This window comes from Dipodomys spectabilis, unplaced genomic scaffold (genome assembly GCF_019054845.1).
Source record: "Dipodomys spectabilis isolate Male_0828 unplaced genomic scaffold, ASM1905484v1 ptg000102l, whole genome shotgun sequence".
Classification (NCBI taxonomy): Eukaryota; Metazoa; Chordata; class Mammalia; order Rodentia; family Heteromyidae; genus Dipodomys; species Dipodomys spectabilis.
Window position 1 is genome coordinate 4561803 of NW_024870779.1, and position 19666 is coordinate 4581468.

Sequence of the window (19666 nt, forward strand, 5' to 3'; positions counted from 1 at the left end):
CTGTCCCTTAGCTCTTCAGCTCAAGGCTAGCACTCTGCCACTTGAGCCACAGCACCCCTTCTGGTTTTCTAGTGGTTTATTGGAGATAAGAGTCTCACAGACTTTCCTGCCAGGACTGGCTTTGAACCACGATCCTCATATCTCAGCCTCCTGAGCAGCTAGGATTCCAGGTGTGAGCCACCAATTATTTTAAGTAATACCATTCTTTGGTGTAAACATAAAACAAAAAGTAACACTGGGTAATATCAGTTGAGAACAAATCTTAGCTAAAACTAGATGAGCCCATTAAAGAACACAACAAAATCAGAAGCTTTCTTAGACTACAGAAAATGTTTTACAGACTATAGAATTCATATCTTAGGAAATAAGAAAATAAACCACTGTTACAACAGTGAAGGTAAGCCAGGCACCACTGGATTGTAGTTTGAAGCTACCCTAGGCAAGAAAAGTCCCTAAGACTCTTTTTTTTTTTTTTTTTTTTTTGGGGGGGGGTGGGGGGCTCTGATCATGGGGCTTGAACTCTGGGCCTGGGCACTGTCCCTCAGCTCTTCAGCTCAAGGCTAGCGCTCTACCACCTGAGCCACAACACCACTTCCAGCTTTTTTCTTTTTGCTTATGTGGTGCTAAGGAATCGAACCCAGGGCCTCATGCATGCAAGGTAAGCGCTCTACCACTGAGCCACCTTCCCAGCCCATCCCTAAGACTCTTATCTCAAACTAAACACCAAAAAGCCAGAAGGGGAGGTATGGATCAAGTGCTAGAGCACTAGCCTTGAAAACAAAAGCTCAGGGACAGTATCCAAGCCCTGAGTTTAAGCCCCAGGACCAACACACACACACACCAGTGAATGTAGGCTATACTTATCTCTCTCTTGTACTTTTGCCACATTTTACCCAATAGGCTGTTGAGTTGCTTTATTTTACCTTTAGATTTGTTATGTACAGAACATCCTCTTTATCATCTCTCCTTTCATGATTTCATATAACAACTATCCAAATTTATTTCTTATTCTTCTAGATATTTCTGCTATAAGAATTACTATTGCTGGGGCTGGGAAGAAGAAAAAAGCCGGAAGTGGCGCTATGGGTCAAGGGGTAGAGAGCTAGCCTTGAGCCTTGAGCTAAGGGACAGCGCCTAGGCCCAGAGTTCTGGCCCCACAACCAGACCCCAAAAAAAAAAAGAATTACTATTGCTAGCCGGGCACCAGTGGCTCATGCCTGTAATCCTAGCTACTCAGGAGGCTGAGATCTGAGGATCTCGGTTCAAAGCCAGCCTGGGCAGGAAAGTCTGTGAGACTCTGATCTCCAATAAACCACTAGAAAACTAGAAGTGGCGCTGTGGCTCAAGCGGTAGAGCGCTCACGTAGAGCTGAAGAGCACAGACAGCGCCCAGGCCCAGAGTTCAAGCTCCACAACCTACCAAAAAAAAAAAGAAAAGGATACAGAAGCTAGATCTAAAATATACTGGAACATGATAAATTATACAGGACTCTAGATTTGCACACACAGTGAGACCAAAGGAAGATGCTCTTAGACAAGGAACACAAAGGCACAATGCCTATGCATCTGATCATACAAAATGTTTAGCGAAATGAACTCCAGGAAATGGAAACAAGATTTTTTCTTTGTTGTTGTTTTTGTTTTCATTTTGCCTTGTTTGTTCATTGTCTGTTTTGGCGAGGGTAAGGAGAATACAGAAATGGAGGAAAATGGATGAACAAATAAAGCAGTGATACTCAGTGCTTTAAAGTTTTATCATTCATTCAAGTGTTCTTTTTGTTTTGATGTGCCTAAGGGCTTGAACTAAACTCAGTGCATGGGTGCTGTTCCTTAGCTTTTTCACTGAAGACTAACACTCTACCACTTAAGTCACTTCCAGCCTTTTGCTAGTTGACTCTCAGACTTTCCTGGCCAGCCTGGCTTTGAACCTTGATCCTTAAATAGCAGCCTCCTGAATAGCAAGGATTACAGGCATGAACCATGGGCACCCAGCTGCATCCAAATGTTCTTATTTTGTCATTATCAATAAAGGCCTATTAACTAAACCTTTCCCAATTACAAAATAAAAAGTATCCCTCTATTACCAGGTTATTCTCATTGCGAGAATAAAATGTATTTGTTTTTGTTGTTGTTGTTGTTGATGGTCATAGAGCTCGAACTCTGTGCTTAGGCACTGTACCTTCACTCTTCAGCTCCAGGTTAGCACTCTACCACTTGAGCCACAGCACCACTCTGGTTTTCTAGTGGTTTATTGGATATAAGAGTCTCACGGACTTTGCTGCCCGGGCTGGCTTTGAACTATGATCCTCAGCTCTCAGCCTCCTGAGTAGCTAGGATTACAGGTGTGAGCCACCAGTGCCCGGCTTTGTACTTTATTTTTCTTTGATCCAAGTATTAATGTATTCTCATATTGTAGCTTCCTGTTTGTGAAACTTGTTTTTAACATTATAGCTTACTGTTTGTATCACTGCTGTCATCACAGGTGACTATTTTTTTTCTAACTAGAATTGAAGTTGTGTTTACACAGAGGTTCTCTCAGCTTTCGCCATTTTTCCCATATGTATTACATGCTTCATCCACAAACTGAGGTCAGCATCGTCCATCCTTGCTATCTGATTTACTATAAATATACCTACATTACTCCAAGGTTTAGACCAGCATGTCCACAGCATAATTTCTTTATAATTATTCGTTAATTTGCAGTATTCCTTAGTATTTTTCTTTTTCCACATTTTTTTTTCTTTTTGGTCAGTCATGGGGCTTGAACTCTGGGCCTGGGCATTGTCCCTGAGCTCTTCACCTCAAGGCTAGTGTTCTACCTCTTGAGCCACAGTGCCACTTCCAGCTTTTTCTATTTATGTGGTACTGAGGAATCAAACCTAGGGCTTCATGCATGCAAGATAAGCACTTTACCACCTTCCCAGTGCCCCCTTTTTTTTTTTTTTTTTGGCCAGTCCTGGGGCTTGAACTCAGTTCATGGGCACTGTCCCTGAGCTTCATTTGCTTTAGGTTGACACTCTACCGCTTGAGCCCCAGCACCACTTCTGGCTTTTTCTGTTTATGTGGTACTGAGGAATCGAACCCAAGACTTCGTGCATACTAGGCAAGCACTAAACCACTTCCCAGCCCAGTATTTCGATTTTTATTTATTTATTTTTGGTGCCAGCCCTGCAGCTTGAACTTGGGGCCTGGGTGCTGTTCCTTAGCTTTTTTGCTCAAAATTGGTGCTCTACTACTTAGGCCACAGCTTCAGGCTTTTTTGGTGGTTAAGTGGAGATGAGGGTCCCATAGACTTTCCTGCCCAGTCTCACTTCCAAAATAGCTAAAATTATAGGTGTGAGCCACCAGCACCCAGCTTCCTTTTTGTTTTTGAAAGGATCAGTAAAACGCACAAATTATTAAGGCACTTACTTTTCACTCTATTAAGTTGTGATAGGAAAAGAATATACTTTTTTTTTTTTTTTGGCCAGTCCTGGCTTGAACTCAGGGCTTGGGCACTGTCTCTAAGCTTCTTTTGCTCAAGTCTAGCACTCTACCACTTGAGCCACAGTGCCACTTCAGCTTTTTTCTGTTTATGTGGTACTAAGGAATTGAACCCAGGGCTTCATGCATGCTAAGCAAGCACTATACCACTCAGCTATATTCCTAGCCTAAGATACTTTTTTAATAGACTGCTAACTGAACATCTCTAGAATGAGAATGGTCCCTTGATTTTTTTTTTTTTTTTTGTCGGTCGTGGGGCTTGAACTCTGAGCCTGGGCGTTGTCCCTCAGCTCTTCAACTCAAGGCGAGTGCTCTACCACTTGAGCTACAGCGCCACTTCCATTTTTTTTTTTTTTTTTTTTTTTTTAACCAATCTGGGGCTTGAACTCTGGGCTGAGTGCTGTCCTTCAGCTCTTCAAATCAAGGCTAGTATACTACCACTTTAGCCACAGCACCACTTCCAGTTTTCTGGTGGCTTATTGGAAATCAAGAGTACCACTTTAGCCACAGCACCACTTCCAGTTTTCTGGTGGCTTATTGGAGATCAAGAGTCTCATGGAATTTCCTCCCCAGGCTGGTTTTGAACCTCAATCCTCAGATCTCAGCTTCCTGACTAGCTGGGAATATAGGCATGAGCCCTGCTCCTGACTGATCCTTATAATAATTAGGCAAGGTAGAATCTTACCTGTCTTTTTACAGTTGAAACAACTGATATTTAAGGATTTTAACAATTCTAAAGTTACACAGCTAAGAAGTGGCCAATACTATGAATCTGTAGATTTGAATGTATCAAATCCATTCCGTCTTCCTGTCCTATGGTGTCTCCTCATCTATCAAGTCTTTGCGGGCCCCTTTTCCTCTGTGTTCCATTACATCTGCAGATCAGTAATTGGCATCCACAAGGCTATCATTAAGGGAACCACTACACATAAATACTCTAACTGAATCAATCCTTTTTTCCTTTCCTTCCTTCTTTCTTTTTCTTTTTGTATCAGTAGTGGGGCTTGAACCCAGGGTCTTGTGTGCTTTCAATTGACTTTTTTGCTTAAGGCTAGCACTACCATTTCAGCTACAGCTCTATTTTCAACTTTTTGGTGGTTAAGCAGAGATAAGAGTCTCACAGACTGTCCTACCTGGGCTGGTTTTGAACCATGATCCACAGATCTTAGCCTCCTAAGTAGCTAGGATTACAGGCGTGAGCCACCAGCTCTGGTTTGATTTTTATCCAGAAATTATATTGTAACAAAATAGTTGATTTAAATCATAGCAAAACTTGCTTGTATTTCATCAGAAATATTTCCCCCCCTCTTTAGGGCGTTACATTTCCAGCCATGCATGCCATGTGGTCCTCTTGGGCTCCACCTCTTGAAAGAAGCAAGCTTCTTAGCATTTCATATGCCGGTAAGGTAACTATTCTTAGAAGATTTTTACTATAATATATTTTATATATAAACCAACATTGGAAGAAAAATCAGTGTCTTCATGCCAGAATCATGGAATATTGACTGACTTCCTTAGAAGAAAATAAGTTTTAAAAGGTATAACTTCATTATTCAACTTTCTTTTTGTGTGTGTGTGTGTGTGCTGGTAGTAGGTTTGAATTCAGCCTGGATGCTGTCCTGTAGCTTTTTCACCCAAGGTTGTGGCTACTACTTGACTCACTCCTTCCAGTTGACTACCACTTGACTCACTTCCAACTTTTTGGTGGTTAATTAGGGAGAAGAGTCACAGACTTGGGCTGGGAAGGTGGCTTAGTGGTAGAGCGCTTGCCTTGCATGCATGAGGCCCTGGGTTCAATTCCTCAGTACCACATAAGCAAAAAGAAAAAAGCCAGAAGTGACGCTGTGGCTCAAGTGGTAGAGCGCTAGCCTTGAGCTGAAGAGCTGAGAGGGACAGCACCCAGGCCCAGAGTTCAACTCCCGCGACTGGACCCAAAAACAAAATTAAAAAAAAAAAGAGTCACAGACTTTCCTACCCAAGGCTTGATTTGAACTGTGACCCTCAGATCTCAGCCTCCTAAGTAGCTAGGATTACAGGCTTGAAACCACCATTGTTCATCTTTTTTCTGACTCAACAGCATACAGTAATGTGTCTTAATTGCCTAGTATCATTTTCCCAATCTGCCATCATTTTATTTCCAAGTATGTTATTTCTTCAAATGGTAGCTATAAAGAATGCTGGGTTTTGTTTTTCCTTTTTTTATGTCTTTTTGTATTTAGGATTGAACCCAGGATGTTACACTTGCTAGGCAAGTGCTTTGCCATTGAACTACATACCAGACTAAGAATGCTGTTTTTAAAGGGAGGGAAGAATTGAGCACTTTTTTTCCTTTAATTTTGACTTCTAATTTGATTATGGAATGAACGTGTCCTTCAGCTCTCTACACTTCTGTTCATGGGCCTTCTTTCTGCTCATTTATTTGTCATCATTTTGAGCTACAGGTGAGAAAACATGAGTTTTCTTTCTTTTTTTCTTTTTTCCTTTTTCTTTTTTGTCAGTCGTGGGGCTTGAACTCTGGGCCTGGGCACTGTCCCTAAGCTCTTCAGCTCAAGGATAGCGCTCTACCACTTGAACTACAGTCCCTCTTTCAGCCTTTTCTGGAAATGTGGTGCTGAGGAATCGAACCCAGGGCTTCATGCATGCAAGGCAAGCACTCTACCACTGAGTTACCTTCCCAGTCCTCATTATCTCTGTAGTAGATAGATTTGGAGCAATTAGGGGTCTAAAAAATGTCTTCCCAGTCCCAAACATGAGTTTTCTACATGTGAATTATAATTTTACCAGATTACATAAGAATTTATAGCCTTCTAGTTCGTGAATGGAAATTTTTTTTTGGGGGGGGGGGGGGCGGGATGTCCAGTCTTCGGGCCTGAACTCAACTCTGGGCCTGGGTGCTATCCCTCAGCTCTTCAGCTCAAGGCTAGTGCTCTACCAACTTGAGCCACAGAGCCACTTCCAGCTTTTTTCTTTTTGCTTATGTAGTGCTAAGGAATGGAACCCAGGGCCTCATGCATACAAGGCAAGTGCTCTACCTCTGAGCAACCTTCCCAGCCCCTGGAAACATTTCTACTTGACTAATTTTTGTTTGTTTTGTTTTTCCTTGGAGGAGAAGTATATTTTTTTTTGTTTGTTTTCTTTTAAAGAGAAGTCTAAATATGTAACCCAGGTTAAGACTCACTGTGTAACCAGTCTGGCCTCCAAATCAAAGCCTCTGTTCCTCAGCCTCCCAAATGCTAGGATTACTGACATATACCACTATGCCTGACTCCACCTAACTAAAGGGGTGGGGATAGAGGAAGGCAGTACTGGGGTTAAACTTTGGGTCATACATGTGCTAAGCAGTCTCTCTAGGTTGAGCCACACTTCCAGCCCTGTTTTGTGCCCCTCTTGTTTATTTAATAGTTTGTTTACTGCAGTGTGAGCTCAGGACCTTGCACTTGCTCCACAATCACTCTCACTGAGCCATACCTCCAGCCTAGCATTGGTTGTTTTTGAGACAGGGCCTCACTTCTGTCCAGGCACATGCCTAGACCATAGTCCTCCATAGTCCTTCACCAAAACTGGGAAGTCAGACACAGTCTACTAAGCCCTACTCTCTTCTGTTGAGATGAGATCTGGAAGAGTTTTATGCCTAGACTGGCCTGGAGCCATGTTCCTCCCAATATCAGCCTTCTGCACAGCTTGCATAATAGGCATGTGCCACCACACTGGGCTCTGGGTTGAGAAGAGGGCATCACAAACTTTTTATGCCCAGGGTGGCCTCCAGCCTTCTCCCTCTCTCATCCTCCCAAGTAGCTAGGATTACAGGCATAGGCCAGCCTCAGGCCTCTATTCCACATGACTGATTTTAATTACAGTGATTGGGAAAGGCCTGTCTGTGGTGACTTTTAAGTTATCATCTGAAGGATGAAAACAAACCAGTCATGCAAAGAGCAGAGAGATCAATCCAGCTGGCCAGAATATCATGTACAATGATTCTCATATACAAGGACTCTCAGTGTCCTAAGACATTAGAACTCTTAAAATAACATAAAAATACAAAGGATTGTTTTTGTGGGGGGTTTTTTGCTTTACTTTGTTTTTGTTTTTCCGGCGTGGAGCCTGAACTCTGGGCCTGAGCACTGTCCCTGAGCTCTTCAGCTCTAGGCTAGTACTCTACCACTTGAGCCACAGCACCACTTCCAGTTTTCTGGTGGTTAATTGGAGAGAAGAGTCTCACTGGACTTTCCTGCCCAGGCTGGCTTTGAACCACAATCTTCAGATCTCAGCCTCCTGAGTAGTTAGGATTACAGGTGCTGGGCTAAGAGTTCAAACTTTTTCAAAGAAAACCACTTTGGGTAGCTAGAAGAAGATAATGAATAAAGAGGATAATGGCAGAAGATAAAGATTCAGAAATAAACAAAGCCAGATCCTATCAAACCTTACAGACTAGATTGAAGATTCCTTGCCTCCTGCTATATAAGGGGTAAACATTAGGAGAGGTTTTGTTGTTGTTGTAGTTGTTTTTGTAGTGACTTTTTGGGTTTTGTTGGGACTGTCTCAAATTATAAGCCAGATTTGTCTTCAACTTGATCTTCCTCAAGGCTTGTTTCTCTATCACTTGAACCATAGCTCTGCTTCCAGCTTTTTAGTGGTTAATTAGAAACAAGTCTCATAGACTTTCCTGCCTGGGCTGGCTTTAAACCAGGATCCTAAAACCAGTGTCTCTTGAGTAGCTAGGATTACAGGCATTAGCCACCAGTACCTGGCTCAATTTACATTTTTTGTTGTTGGTGGTGGTGGTTGTTGGGCTTGAACTCTGGGCCTAGGCACTGCTCCTCAGCTCCAGGCCAGTGCTCTACCACTTGAGCCACAGCACTACTTCTGGTTTTCTGAGTGGTTTATTGAAGGTAAGAGTCTCATGGACTTTCCTGCCCAGGCTGGCTTTGAACCTTGATCCTCAGATCTTAACCTCCTGAGTAGCTAGGATTACAGGCATAAGCCTCCAGGCCCCACTCAATTTACATTTTAAGACTATTTTTGCTCGTGTGAGTTGATGTAAGAAATCTGATGATAAGTTCTCTAACAGGATCTGTGTCTGGTTCCCCTTTACCTGTGGAATAAAGTCTGAATCTCAAGGGTTCAAAATTGCTGAGTCTGCCAAGCACTGTTGATTCACTCCTGTAATCCTAGCTACTCAGGAGGCTGAGATCTGAGGATCGTGGTTTAAAGCTAGCTCAGTCAGAAAGTCTGTGAGACTTTTTTTTTTTTTTTGGGGGGTCCGGTCATGGGGCCTGAACTCTGAGCCTGGGCACTGCCCCTCAGCTCTTCAGCTCAAGGCTAGTGCTCTACCACTTGAGTCACAGCGCCACTTCCAAGCTTTTTTCTTTTTGCTTATGTGGTACTGAAGAATCGAACCCAGGGCCTCATGCATGCAAGGCAAGCACTCTACCACTGAGCCACTTCCCAGCCCTGTGAGACTCTTATCTCCATTTAACCACCAGAAAATCGGTGCTGTGGCCAGAGTGGTAGAGTGCCAGCCTTGAACCGAAGAGCTCAGGGACAGTGCCCAGGCCCAGAGTTCAAGCCCCATGACCAACCAAAAAAAAAAGAATGCTTAGTTTTTGCTCCTTTATTGCAGCTAGCCTGGAGCTTGCACACAGTGCCTGACATGGGGTTAGTACTTCAAAACCATCCTATTTTTCTAGCTTTATCTTCTGTCTTTTTCCTTCCCCCTAGGTGAAATACTCAGACCCACTCTGCTTTCCTACTGCTACTCTGTTACTCATCCTGTCAGACCCTTTTTCCCTCTTTGTTTCTATGAACCATACCTGTTTCAAAGTCTAGTTGCTCCTATGTATCATTTCCTCACTTCTGAATATCAGAGATAATGTCTCCTGTATTAATTCTGTGATGCTCTTTGACTTTTTTTTTTTTTTGGTGGGGGGACTGGGGTTTGAACTCAGAACCTCATGGTTGCTAGGAAGGTACTCTATCATTGAGCCATGCCATCAGTCTTTTTTCTTGGTAACAGTCTGAGGGCATCAAAGGGTATCATAAACTTTCCTGCCCTGGCTGGTGTTAAACCTTCATCATCCTCCAGGTCTTAGCCTCCTGAATAAATAGGATTACAGGCATGAGCCCAGTACCCTGCCTTCTGTGATTCTTAACACTTCCTAACTTGTTATAATTGCTGGTTTATTTTTGTCTTTAACATGGACTAAAACTTGAAATCAGAAATCATGACTCATCCATCAGTTTAGCTCCCATTGCATTTACTAAAATGTCTCTGATAGTTCAAATGTATTTTATTCTTTTATTTATCTGAGGCAATTGTTTATCATCTCAAGGAAGATTCCCATAAAGCTTCCTTTGTATTTCAGCCAGATTGCTACGTCAGGCTCTGTTTATCAGTTTTACCGACCAGCCATGAACCTTTCCCCAGGCTGCTGGACTTGTAATATCGAGTGCCTCGGGATAGCAGGCATTCACAGACATATTTATATCCTGTTTCATATTAGAACGCACCAACAGAACGAATGTAACTATACTAATGTACATGTTTCATATATTTAGTACCTGTGACGGTTGCAGCTCCTTCAGCTTTTAGTAGCTCTTTCTGTCATTCATCAGCTGATCCAATCCTCTGTAGCAGTAGGTCTGCGCCTCCTTTGTTCATCTTCCTCCACAATTTATCATCTTATATTTTCTAGGAGCGCAGCTTGGAACAGTAGTTTCACTTCCTCTTTCTGGACTAATTTGCTACTATATGAATTGGACTTATGTATTCTACTTTTTTGGTAAGTATAAAATTACAACTTACAAAATAGCAAAAACTGTCTAATAATCAGTATACATATATATAATATCATATATATATATATTACATATTCTGACCCATTGATGTAATCTTCTCCTAAACCACAAAATTCTAAATCTCTGGTGACTATTTTTCAAGTTGTTAAGGTTTTTAACCTTAAGGTCTAGCTGAGGGGCTGGGAAGGTGGCTCAGTGGTAGAGCGCTTGCCTTGCAAGCCTGAGGCCCTGGGTTCGATTCCTCAGCACCACATAAGCAAAAAGAAAAAAAAGCCGGAAGTGGCACTGTGGCTCAAGTGGTAGAGCGCTAGCCTTGAGCTGAAGAGCTGAGGGACAGCGCCCAGGCCAAGAGTTCAAGCCCCACAACCGGACCCAAAAAAAAAAAGGTCTAGCTGAGATGTAACCTAATGTTAGTTTTGGTATATTTCTCAGTAGAAACAGCTCTTGAATCCTGGACTTAGATGTCACACTATCCGAAATTACTGTCTTGGGTATTATAAAAATACATGTTTTAGGACTGGGAATGTGGCTTAGTGGTAGATTGCTTGCCCAGCATGCATGAAGCCCTGGGTTTGATTCCTCAGTACATAAACATAAACAGAAAAAGCCAGAAATGGTGCTGTGGTTCAAGTGGTAGAATGCTAGGACTGTGCCCAGGCCCTGATTTCAAGCCCCAGGACTGGCAAAATAATAAAAAATAAAAATATGCATTTTAGCCCAGTGCTAGTGGCTGCCTGCAATCCCAGCTATCAGAAGGCTGAAATCTGAGGATCACAGTTCAAAGCCAGTGTTGACAGGAAAATTCATTAACCAGCAAAATGCTGAGAGTGGAGCTGTGGCTCAAATGGTAAAGCCTTGAGTAAAAAAAGCTCAAGGACAGTGCCCAGGACCCAAGTTCAAGCCCAAGACTACCACAAAAATATATATATTTTTTTATTTATATGGTAGCTCCTGGTAGGCAATTTATACAGTTAAAAGTTGTTTACTTCAAAATGTATGGAGAACTCAGGAGGCTGAGATCTGAGGATCGCAGTTCAAAGTCACCTCGAGCAGGAGAAACCGTGAGAAAGCAGGAGAAACCGTGAGACTCCTATCTCCAATAAACCACTAGAAAACAGGAAGTGGCGCTGTAGCTCAAGTGGTAGAGCGCTCGCCTTGAGCTGAAGAGCTGAGGGACAGCGCCCAGGCCCAGAGTTCAAGCCTCACAACCACCAAAAAAAAAGTGTATGGAGAGGGGCTGGGAAGGTGGCTCAGTAGTAGAGCGCTTGCCTTGCATGCATGAGGCCCTGGGTTCAATTCCTCAGCACCACATAAGCAAAAAGAAAAAAGCCGGAAGTGGCGCTGTGGCTCCAAGTGGTAGAGCGTTAGCCTTGAGCTGAAGAGCTGAGGGACAGCGCCCAGGTCCAGAGTTCAGGCCCCACGACCGAACCCAAAAAAAAAAAAAATGTGTGGAGATACATTATGGCAATTACTTTGTTAAAATAATTGTGTTTCAGGGGCTGGGAAGGTGGCTCAGTGGTAGAGCGCTTGCCTTACATGCTTGAGGCCCTGGGTTCGATTCCTCAGCACCACATAAGCAAAAAGAAAAAAGCTGGGAGTGGTGCTGTGGCTCAAGTGGCAGAGCGCTAGCCTTGAGCTGAAGAGCTGAGGGACAGTGCCCAGGCCCAGAGTTCAGGCCCCATGAAAAAAAATTGTGTTTCAGAGACATGCAAAAATGGCTGTTGGGACATTATTATTTTACTTAACTATTCTTTTTCTATTTCAAGGTTTGGTTGGAATAGTTTGGTTTATTTTATGGATCTGGTTAGTTAGTGATACACCAGAAACTCACAAGACAATCTCCCCTTCTGAAAAAGAGTATATTCTTTCATCATTAAGAACTCAGGTATGGATTTTATTTTAAAATTTGACATATTTTTAATTGTCTGATTACAGGGAAGATACAATTTAACAAGGGAGGTACAATTTAACATGACTAAGTGTCCAGTGCTTCTTTTTTTGTTTGTTTTCCGTAGGTAATGGGGCTTGAACTCTGGGCTTGGGCACTGTCCCTGTGCTCTTCAGTTCAAAGCAAGCGCTCTACTCCTTAAGCCAATGTGCCACTTCAGGTTTTCTAGTGGTTTTTATTGGAGATCAGAGTCTCACTGACTTTCCTGCCCTGGCTGGCTTTGAACTGAGATCCTCAGATCTCAGCCTCCTGAGTAGCTAGGATTACAGGCATGAGCCATCGGTGCCCAGCTCCAGTGCTTCTTAATCAATTACTCTTTCCATCATTCTCCTCCAGCCTATTTCTTCCCCCCAGACTCATTTCACCTTTACCATTTCCTTAATCACATATATACATTAAATATTCTTTTTTTGTCGGTCGTGGGGCTTGAACTCTGGGCGCTGTACCTGCACTCTTCAGCTCAAGGCCAGCGCTCTACCTCTTGAGCCATAGCACCACTTCCGGTTTTCTAGTGGTTTATTGGAGATCAGTGTCTCACAGACTTTTCTGCCCGGGGACTGGCTTTGAAACATGATCCTCAGATGTCAGCCTCCTGAGGCGTGAGCCACCAGCACCCAGCACATTGAATATTCTTTTTTTTTTTTTTTTTTGGTTCGGTCATGGGGCCTGAACTCGGGGCTTGGGCACTGTCCCTCAGCTCTTCAGCTCAAGGCTAGTGCTCTACCTCTTGAGCCACAGCGCCACTTCCAGCTTTTTTCTTTTTGCTTGTGGGGTGCTGAGGAATCCAACCCAGGGCCTCATGCATGCAAGGAAAGCACTCTACCACTGAGCCACCTTCCCAGCCCCACATTGAATCTTCTTATATTTGTCTGTGATCCCTTTTTCATTCATCCATTCCTCCTTACTCACCCCTGCTTACAATCTCTTTCAACTTCCTGATAATTACTGGTACTTTTTTTTTTTTTTTAACCGGTCATGGGGCTTGAACTTTGGGCTTGGGCGCTATCCCTCAGCTCTTCAGCTCAAGGTGAGCACGCTACCACTTGAGCCACGGTGCCAGTTCCAGTTTTCTAGTGGTTTATTGGCGATAAGAGTCTCAAGAGCATCCCTGCCTGGGCTGGCTTTGAACTGTGGTCCTCAGATCTCAGCCTCCTAGCAGCTAGGATTATAGGCTTGAGCCACCAGTGCCCGGTTTGTTTTTGTTTTTGTTTTGTTTTTTAAGAATGTATTTGGAAGATATAAGACATAGCTTGCCCCATTCAGGATGTCTTCCTAGGTCTGGGAATGTGGCTTAGTGGTAGAGTGCTTGCCTAGCATGCACAAAGCCCTGGGTTTCATTCCTTAGTACCACATAAACAGAAAAAACCGCTGGGCGCCGGTGGCTCACGCCTATAATCCTAGCTATACAGGAGGCTGAGATATGAGGATCTCGGTTCAAAGCCAGCCGGGGCAGGAACATCCAAGAACATCCGAGAAACTCTTATCTCCAATAAACCAGTAGAAAACCGGAAGTGGCGCTGTGGCTTAAGTGGTAGAGTACTCTCCTTGAGCTGAAGAGCTGAGGGACAGTGCCCAAGCCCAGAGTTCAAGCCCATGACTGACAGAAAAAAAAAAGAAAGAAAAAGCCTGAAGTGGTGTTGTGGCTCACGTGGTAGAGTGCTGGTCTTGATCAGAAGCAGCTCAGGGACAGTGCCCAGGCCTTAAGTTCAAGCCCCAGGACTGGCAAAAAAAAAGATGTCTTCCTACATAGGGTAGCTATACAACACACACACACACACATACACTTAAATTGCAAATATGTGTAAAGGGTTTCGGTGGGGTGGGGGGTTGCTGTTCTTGTCGGTCATGGGGCTTGAACTCTGGGCCTGGGCTCTGTCCCTCAGTTCTTCAACTCAAGGCTAGCACTCTACCATTTGAGCCACAGCACCACTTCCAGCTTTTTCTGCTTATGTGGTATTGAGGAATCGAACCCAGGGCCTCATGCATGCAAGGCAAGCACTCTACCACTGAGCCCCTCTGTGAGACTCTTATCTCTAACCACCAGAAAAAAACAAAGTGGAGCTATAACTCAAAGTGATAGAGCACTAGCCTTGTACAAAAAAGCTCAGGGACATGAGCACCTAGACCCTGAGTTCAAGCACACAAATGACACCTCCCTCTACCCCTACACCCAAAAAATTTGTCTTGTCATTCTTCTCTGTTTTTTTGTTTGTTTGGTTGGTTTTATTTTGTTTATGCAGTAGGTCTGGGGTAGAGTTCAGCTAGCTATAATTTTAATGTGAGAGAGGCAATGCTGAAGGACAGCTGGAATGGAAAGGTACTGCTGCGCTAGAATGATGCACTCTCCCTGGTGTCCCTCACATCTGACATCCTAGGAAGTTCACCTACTAGGATATCAAAACTAAAGTCCTGAGCAGAAAAGCTGTGAGAATGTGAATACCACCAGGTGCTATCACTTATACCTGTAATCCTAGCAACTCAGAAGTCTGAGATATGAGCATTGTGGTTCAGAGGCAGTCCGTTGCAGTAAAGTCCATGAGACGCATATCTCCAGACACCAGATTAAACACCACAAAGTTGGAAATGGAGCTGTGGTTCAAGTGGTAGAGCACCAGCCTTGGGGCAAGGGGAGGGGGGAGGGAGGAAGTGACAGAGTGACAGCTCAGGCCCCGAGTTCAAGCCTCAGTAATGGCAAAGAAAGAGAATATCAGTTGTTACTTTTTCTGAAATTTCAGTGACCCCTGAAAACAGACATAGATTGTTCTGGCTTTTCAGAAAGGAACCAGAGCCTTGGTTTGTAGGAAATGTGACAGTCTGATACCCCATCCTGTGTATATGTATGGAATCAAAATGGATAAAGCATGGTATAGAGACAGGACTGAGATTCCATAATGTAACTCCTTTCAACAGTGAACAAGCAGTTTAACAAAATGAATACTAGGAACCTGAAATGTGTCTTGTCTGATGGATTGGGAGGTAAAAGTCATGTGGGAACAGATGAATGGAGAGAGAAATGACAGGCAAATAAGTTCATAAGATCCAGTTTAAGTACATGCAAATGGAATTGGAGCTTGATGAGATGGCTGGAGAAGGGATAGGTGAGAGGTAGGGGAGAATGATGGAAAATGCATATGTACATAAATGGAAACCCGCTGTACAACTAGTTGAGAATTTGATAAGAAAGAGAGGAGGGAGGAAGGAAGGAGAGAACCGAAGCCAAGTGCCGGTAGCTCACACCTGCAATCCTAGCTACTCAGGAGGCTAAGAGAAAAAGAAAACAAAAACAGCAACAAAAGACAAACCTCTTGTTTCCATTTCCTGGAGTTCATTTTGATAAATACCATTTTATATGGTCAGATGCCCATAGCCATTGTGCCTTTGTGTTTCTCTCTGAAAACCCTTGTTTTTTGTTTTTTTGGGTCCAGTCGTGGGGCCTGAACTCTGGGCCTGGGCGCTGTCCCTCAGCTCTTCAGCTAGTGCTCTACCACTTGAGTCACAACGCCACTTCTGGCTTTTTTTCTTTTTGTTTATGTGGTGCTGAGGAATTGAACCCAGGGCCTCATGCATGCAAGGCAAGCGCTCTACCACTGAGCCACCTTTCCAGCCCCTTGTTTTTTGTTTTTGTTGTTGTTGGTCAGTCATGGGCTTGAACTCAGGGCCTGAGCACTGTACCTGAGCTCTTTTGCTCAATGCTACTTTTCTATCACTTTGAGCTGCAGCTCTCCTTCAGGTTTTTTGGTAGTTGTAGTGGATATAAGAGTCTCAAGTTCGGGCTGGGAAGGTGGCTCAGTGGTAGAGTGCTTGCCTTGCATGCCTGAGGCCCTGGGTTCCATTCCTCAGCACCACATAATCAGATAAAGCCAGAAGTGGTGCTGTGGCACTGTGGTTCAAATGGTAGAGCGCTAACCCAAGAGTGGGAGGGATAGCGCCCAGACCCAGAGTTCAGGACCCATGACCAACCAAAAAAAAAATCATTTTTAACATAATGTCTAATAAGAGGAATGTGTGTGAAGAGGCTATAATGGTCTGTTGGTGAATTACTGATCTGCTTGGTAAATTAGTAGCTAGCAAAGGACTCATCAGGAGAACTTGCCCCTCCTACTATTCATGTGTCCTTTTTTTTTTTTGTCAGTTGTGGGGCCTGAACTCTGGGCCTGGGTGCTGTCCCTCAGCTCTTCAGCTCAAGGCTAGTGCTCTACCACTTGAGCCACAGCACCACTTCCGGCTTTTTCTGCTTATGTGGTGCTGAGGAATCGAACCCAGGGTCTCATGCATTGGAGGCAAGCACTCTACCACTGAGCCACCTTCCCAGCCATTATTCATGTGTCTTTATTACTAGAACTCTTCCATTGCCTGTTTCTCTGCTGGTTTCTTGAGAAGATTCTTATCAATTTTATGAGGTTTGTTTTAACTAAAACTGGCTTTAAAAATCCCTAGATAGGGCTAGGAAGGTGGCTCAGTGGTAAGAGCGCTTGCCTTGCATGCCTGAGGCCCTGGGTTCGATTCCCCAGCACCACATAAACAAAAAGAAAAAAAAGCCGGAAGTGGCACTGTGGCTCAAGTGGTAGAGCGCTAGCCTTGAGCTGAAGAGCTGAGGGACAGCGCCCAGGCCTAGAGTTCAGGCCTCACAACCGGACCCAAAAAAAAAAAATCCCTAGATACAGCTGGGTATTGGTGGTTCATGCCTGTAATCCTAGCTTTTCAGGAGGCTGAGAACTGAGGGTTTAGGTTCAAAACCTACCTGGGTAGGAAAGTCCCTGAGACCCTTATCTCCAAGTAACCACCAAAAAACCAGAAGTGGATCTATTGCCCAGGTGGTAGACTGCTAGCCTTTAGCAAAAAAATCTCCAGCCAGCACCCAAACTCTGAGTTAAAGCCCCAGGACTGGCACCAAAAAAGAAACCACACCTAAATAGGCAGATCTACCCTGTAAACTGTGGAATCTGCCATAAACTACTGAGGACTAGAATACCATTATTAGCCTCTGAATTGGTGAGAATATGCCATAAGGGCCAGCTTACATGTTAAATATTAATAGTTTAATTTTTCTTTTATAGTAGAAATTAGTATAAATAGAAATTGTAATAGGTCTTTCTTGAATACCCCTGGGCTGTTTCTACCCTACTTTAAAATAGGTACTCTTTTTTTTTTTTTTTGGTGGGTGGTAGGGTTTGAACTCTTGCCCTAGATGCTGTCCCTTAGCTCTTGCTCAAGGCTACCGCTCTACCACTTGAGCCACAATGTCACTTCCAGTTTTCTGGTGGTTAATTGGAGATCAGAGTCTCACAGACTTTCCTGCCCGAGTTAGCTTTGAACCACGATCCTTAGATCTCAACCTCCTGAGTAGCTAGGATTACAGGCGTGAGCCACCGGCACCTGGCAAAACAGCTAGTCTTTATGGCTACAAATATAGCCCTTCTGTTGCATACATACACACACACAAAACAAGTTAAGTTTTAGCAAAGATTTATTTAAGAATAACAGCGCAAAAATTGAGAGCCGTAGAAAAAAAGAAACATTTCCTGTTCCCCGTGCAGGAAATGGGAGCTTAAAACTGCACTCTTTCATTTTTATTTTTTCCTCTGAGATGAGTTCTCGTGTTGCCCAGACTGGGCTTGAACTGTAGGTGTGTGCTATGACACTCAGCTTGCACAATTCATATAAGTCATTTCAATTGAACAAAGTTTGGGCTGTAAAAGCTTTCCTTTACTCTTCTCTCAGCCTCTTAGTATGATTATGAAACTATTCTTGATTTTCATAGAGAAATGGATGCTGAAAGCATCTGATATTCATGAAAAATGTTAGAGTTGACACTGTGACATTACTTTCTACTCTTCCCTCTAACTTAACCATGAAGTCTTTAGTTAGTTATGCGTGCGTGCATGCGTGTGTCTGTGTGTGTGTGTATGCATACGTATACATGCATACATGCACCAGTGCTAGGGCTTTGCACTCTCACTTGGCTTTGACATTTTGCTTAAGGCTGGCATTCTCCTTGAGCCACACCTCCACTTCTAGCTTTTTTGTTGTTTTGTTAATGGAAGATAAGAGATTTTCTGCCTGAGCTGGCTTTAGACTGTGATCCTCAGACCTCAGCCTACTGAGTAGCTAGAATTAACAGATGTGAGCCACAGCCACCTGGCTTCCACTTAATATTTTTTAATTGGAACAAGTAAACGTTACCATGCACTGTACCTCTAACTGCCATCTTCTGCCTCTGAGGTGTTGACTTTAAATTCTGGAATGTATTAATCAGGTCCAATTCTTTAGGCATCCTAGGTTATGCTCTAGCTAACTAGGACAGATGTAAGTAAGCACTAACGCCAATTGTCCTAATGGTTTCTGTTTTCTTCAGCTTTCTTTCCAGAAGTCAGTACCATGGATATCTATCTTAAAATCACTGCCACTTTGGGCCATTGTTGTTGCACACTTTTCTTACAACTGGACTTTCTATACTTTACTGACATTATTGCCTACTTACATGAAGGATATCCTCAGATTTAATGTTCAAGAGGTAAGAAAAAGTAATCATCTGCTTTTTTTTTTTTTTTTGTCAGTTGTGGGGCTTGAACTCAGGAAGCTGGGTACTGTCCCTGAGCCTCTTTGTGCTCCAGGCTAGCACTCTACCACTTGAGCCACAGCACCACTTCTAGTTTTTGAGCGGTTAATTGGAGATAAGAGTCTCACAGGGACTTGTCTGCCTGGTCTGGCTTCAAACTGCCTCAGAACTCAGCCTCCTGAGTAGCTAGGGTTACAGGTAAGCTAGCTGCCTTTTATGTAGAGTATATAATTAACATTACACAGAAAATTTGTTTTCATCTCTTTGAAATTCATTTCTTTTTATTTTATATCTTCCATTTTAGTTTGTTATATTAAATTTTATAGACTTTTTCCTTTATTATTGTTGTTATTGTTGGTGGTAATAGTCGTGGGGCTTGAACTCCGGTCCTGGGCTCTGTCCCTGAGTTCTTTTTTGCTCAAGGCTAGCATTCTACCACTTTGAGGCACAGTGTCACTTCAGGTTTCTGGTCATTAATTGGAGATAAAAGTGTCATGGACTTTCCTTTCTGGGCTGGCTTCAAACTGTGATCCTCAGATCTCAGCCTTCTAAGTAGCTAGGCTCACAGGAATGAGCCACCAGTGTCCGGGTTCCACCAGTGCCCAAGCTCTAGACTTCTTCCTTTTTCTTGGCTAATTGGTTGATTTTGAGAGAGTCTCACGGTGTAGCCCAAGCTAGCCTTCAGCCCACAGTGTAACCTAGCTAATCTCAAACTTCAGATTCTCCTACCTCTAAGTGCTGGATTTCAGATGTGTACCAGTGTATCCAACTGAGAGAGACACTCCTTCCCCCCACAAACACTCTCTCTCTCATTTGTTTTTTTGTTTGTTTTAGTGGTCCTGGGACTAGAACTCAGGGCCTCACACTTACTCAGCTTGCTTG

General features: G+C 43.5%; 1 protein-coding gene across 1 annotated transcript in view; it reads left to right on the forward strand.

Annotated features, from left to right (window-relative positions):
- Positions 1–19666, forward strand: part of Slc17a5 (solute carrier family 17 member 5) — a 50400-nt gene that overhangs the window by 18371 nt on the left and 12363 nt on the right. The window contains exons 4-7 of the mRNA XM_042687123.1: positions 4796–4883; positions 10175–10261; positions 12044–12162; positions 18581–18739. Coding sequence (XP_042543057.1) covers positions 4796–4883; positions 10175–10261; positions 12044–12162; positions 18581–18739 — 453 coding nt within the window. The remainder of the gene's footprint in view (positions 1–4795; positions 4884–10174; positions 10262–12043; positions 12163–18580; positions 18740–19666) is intronic.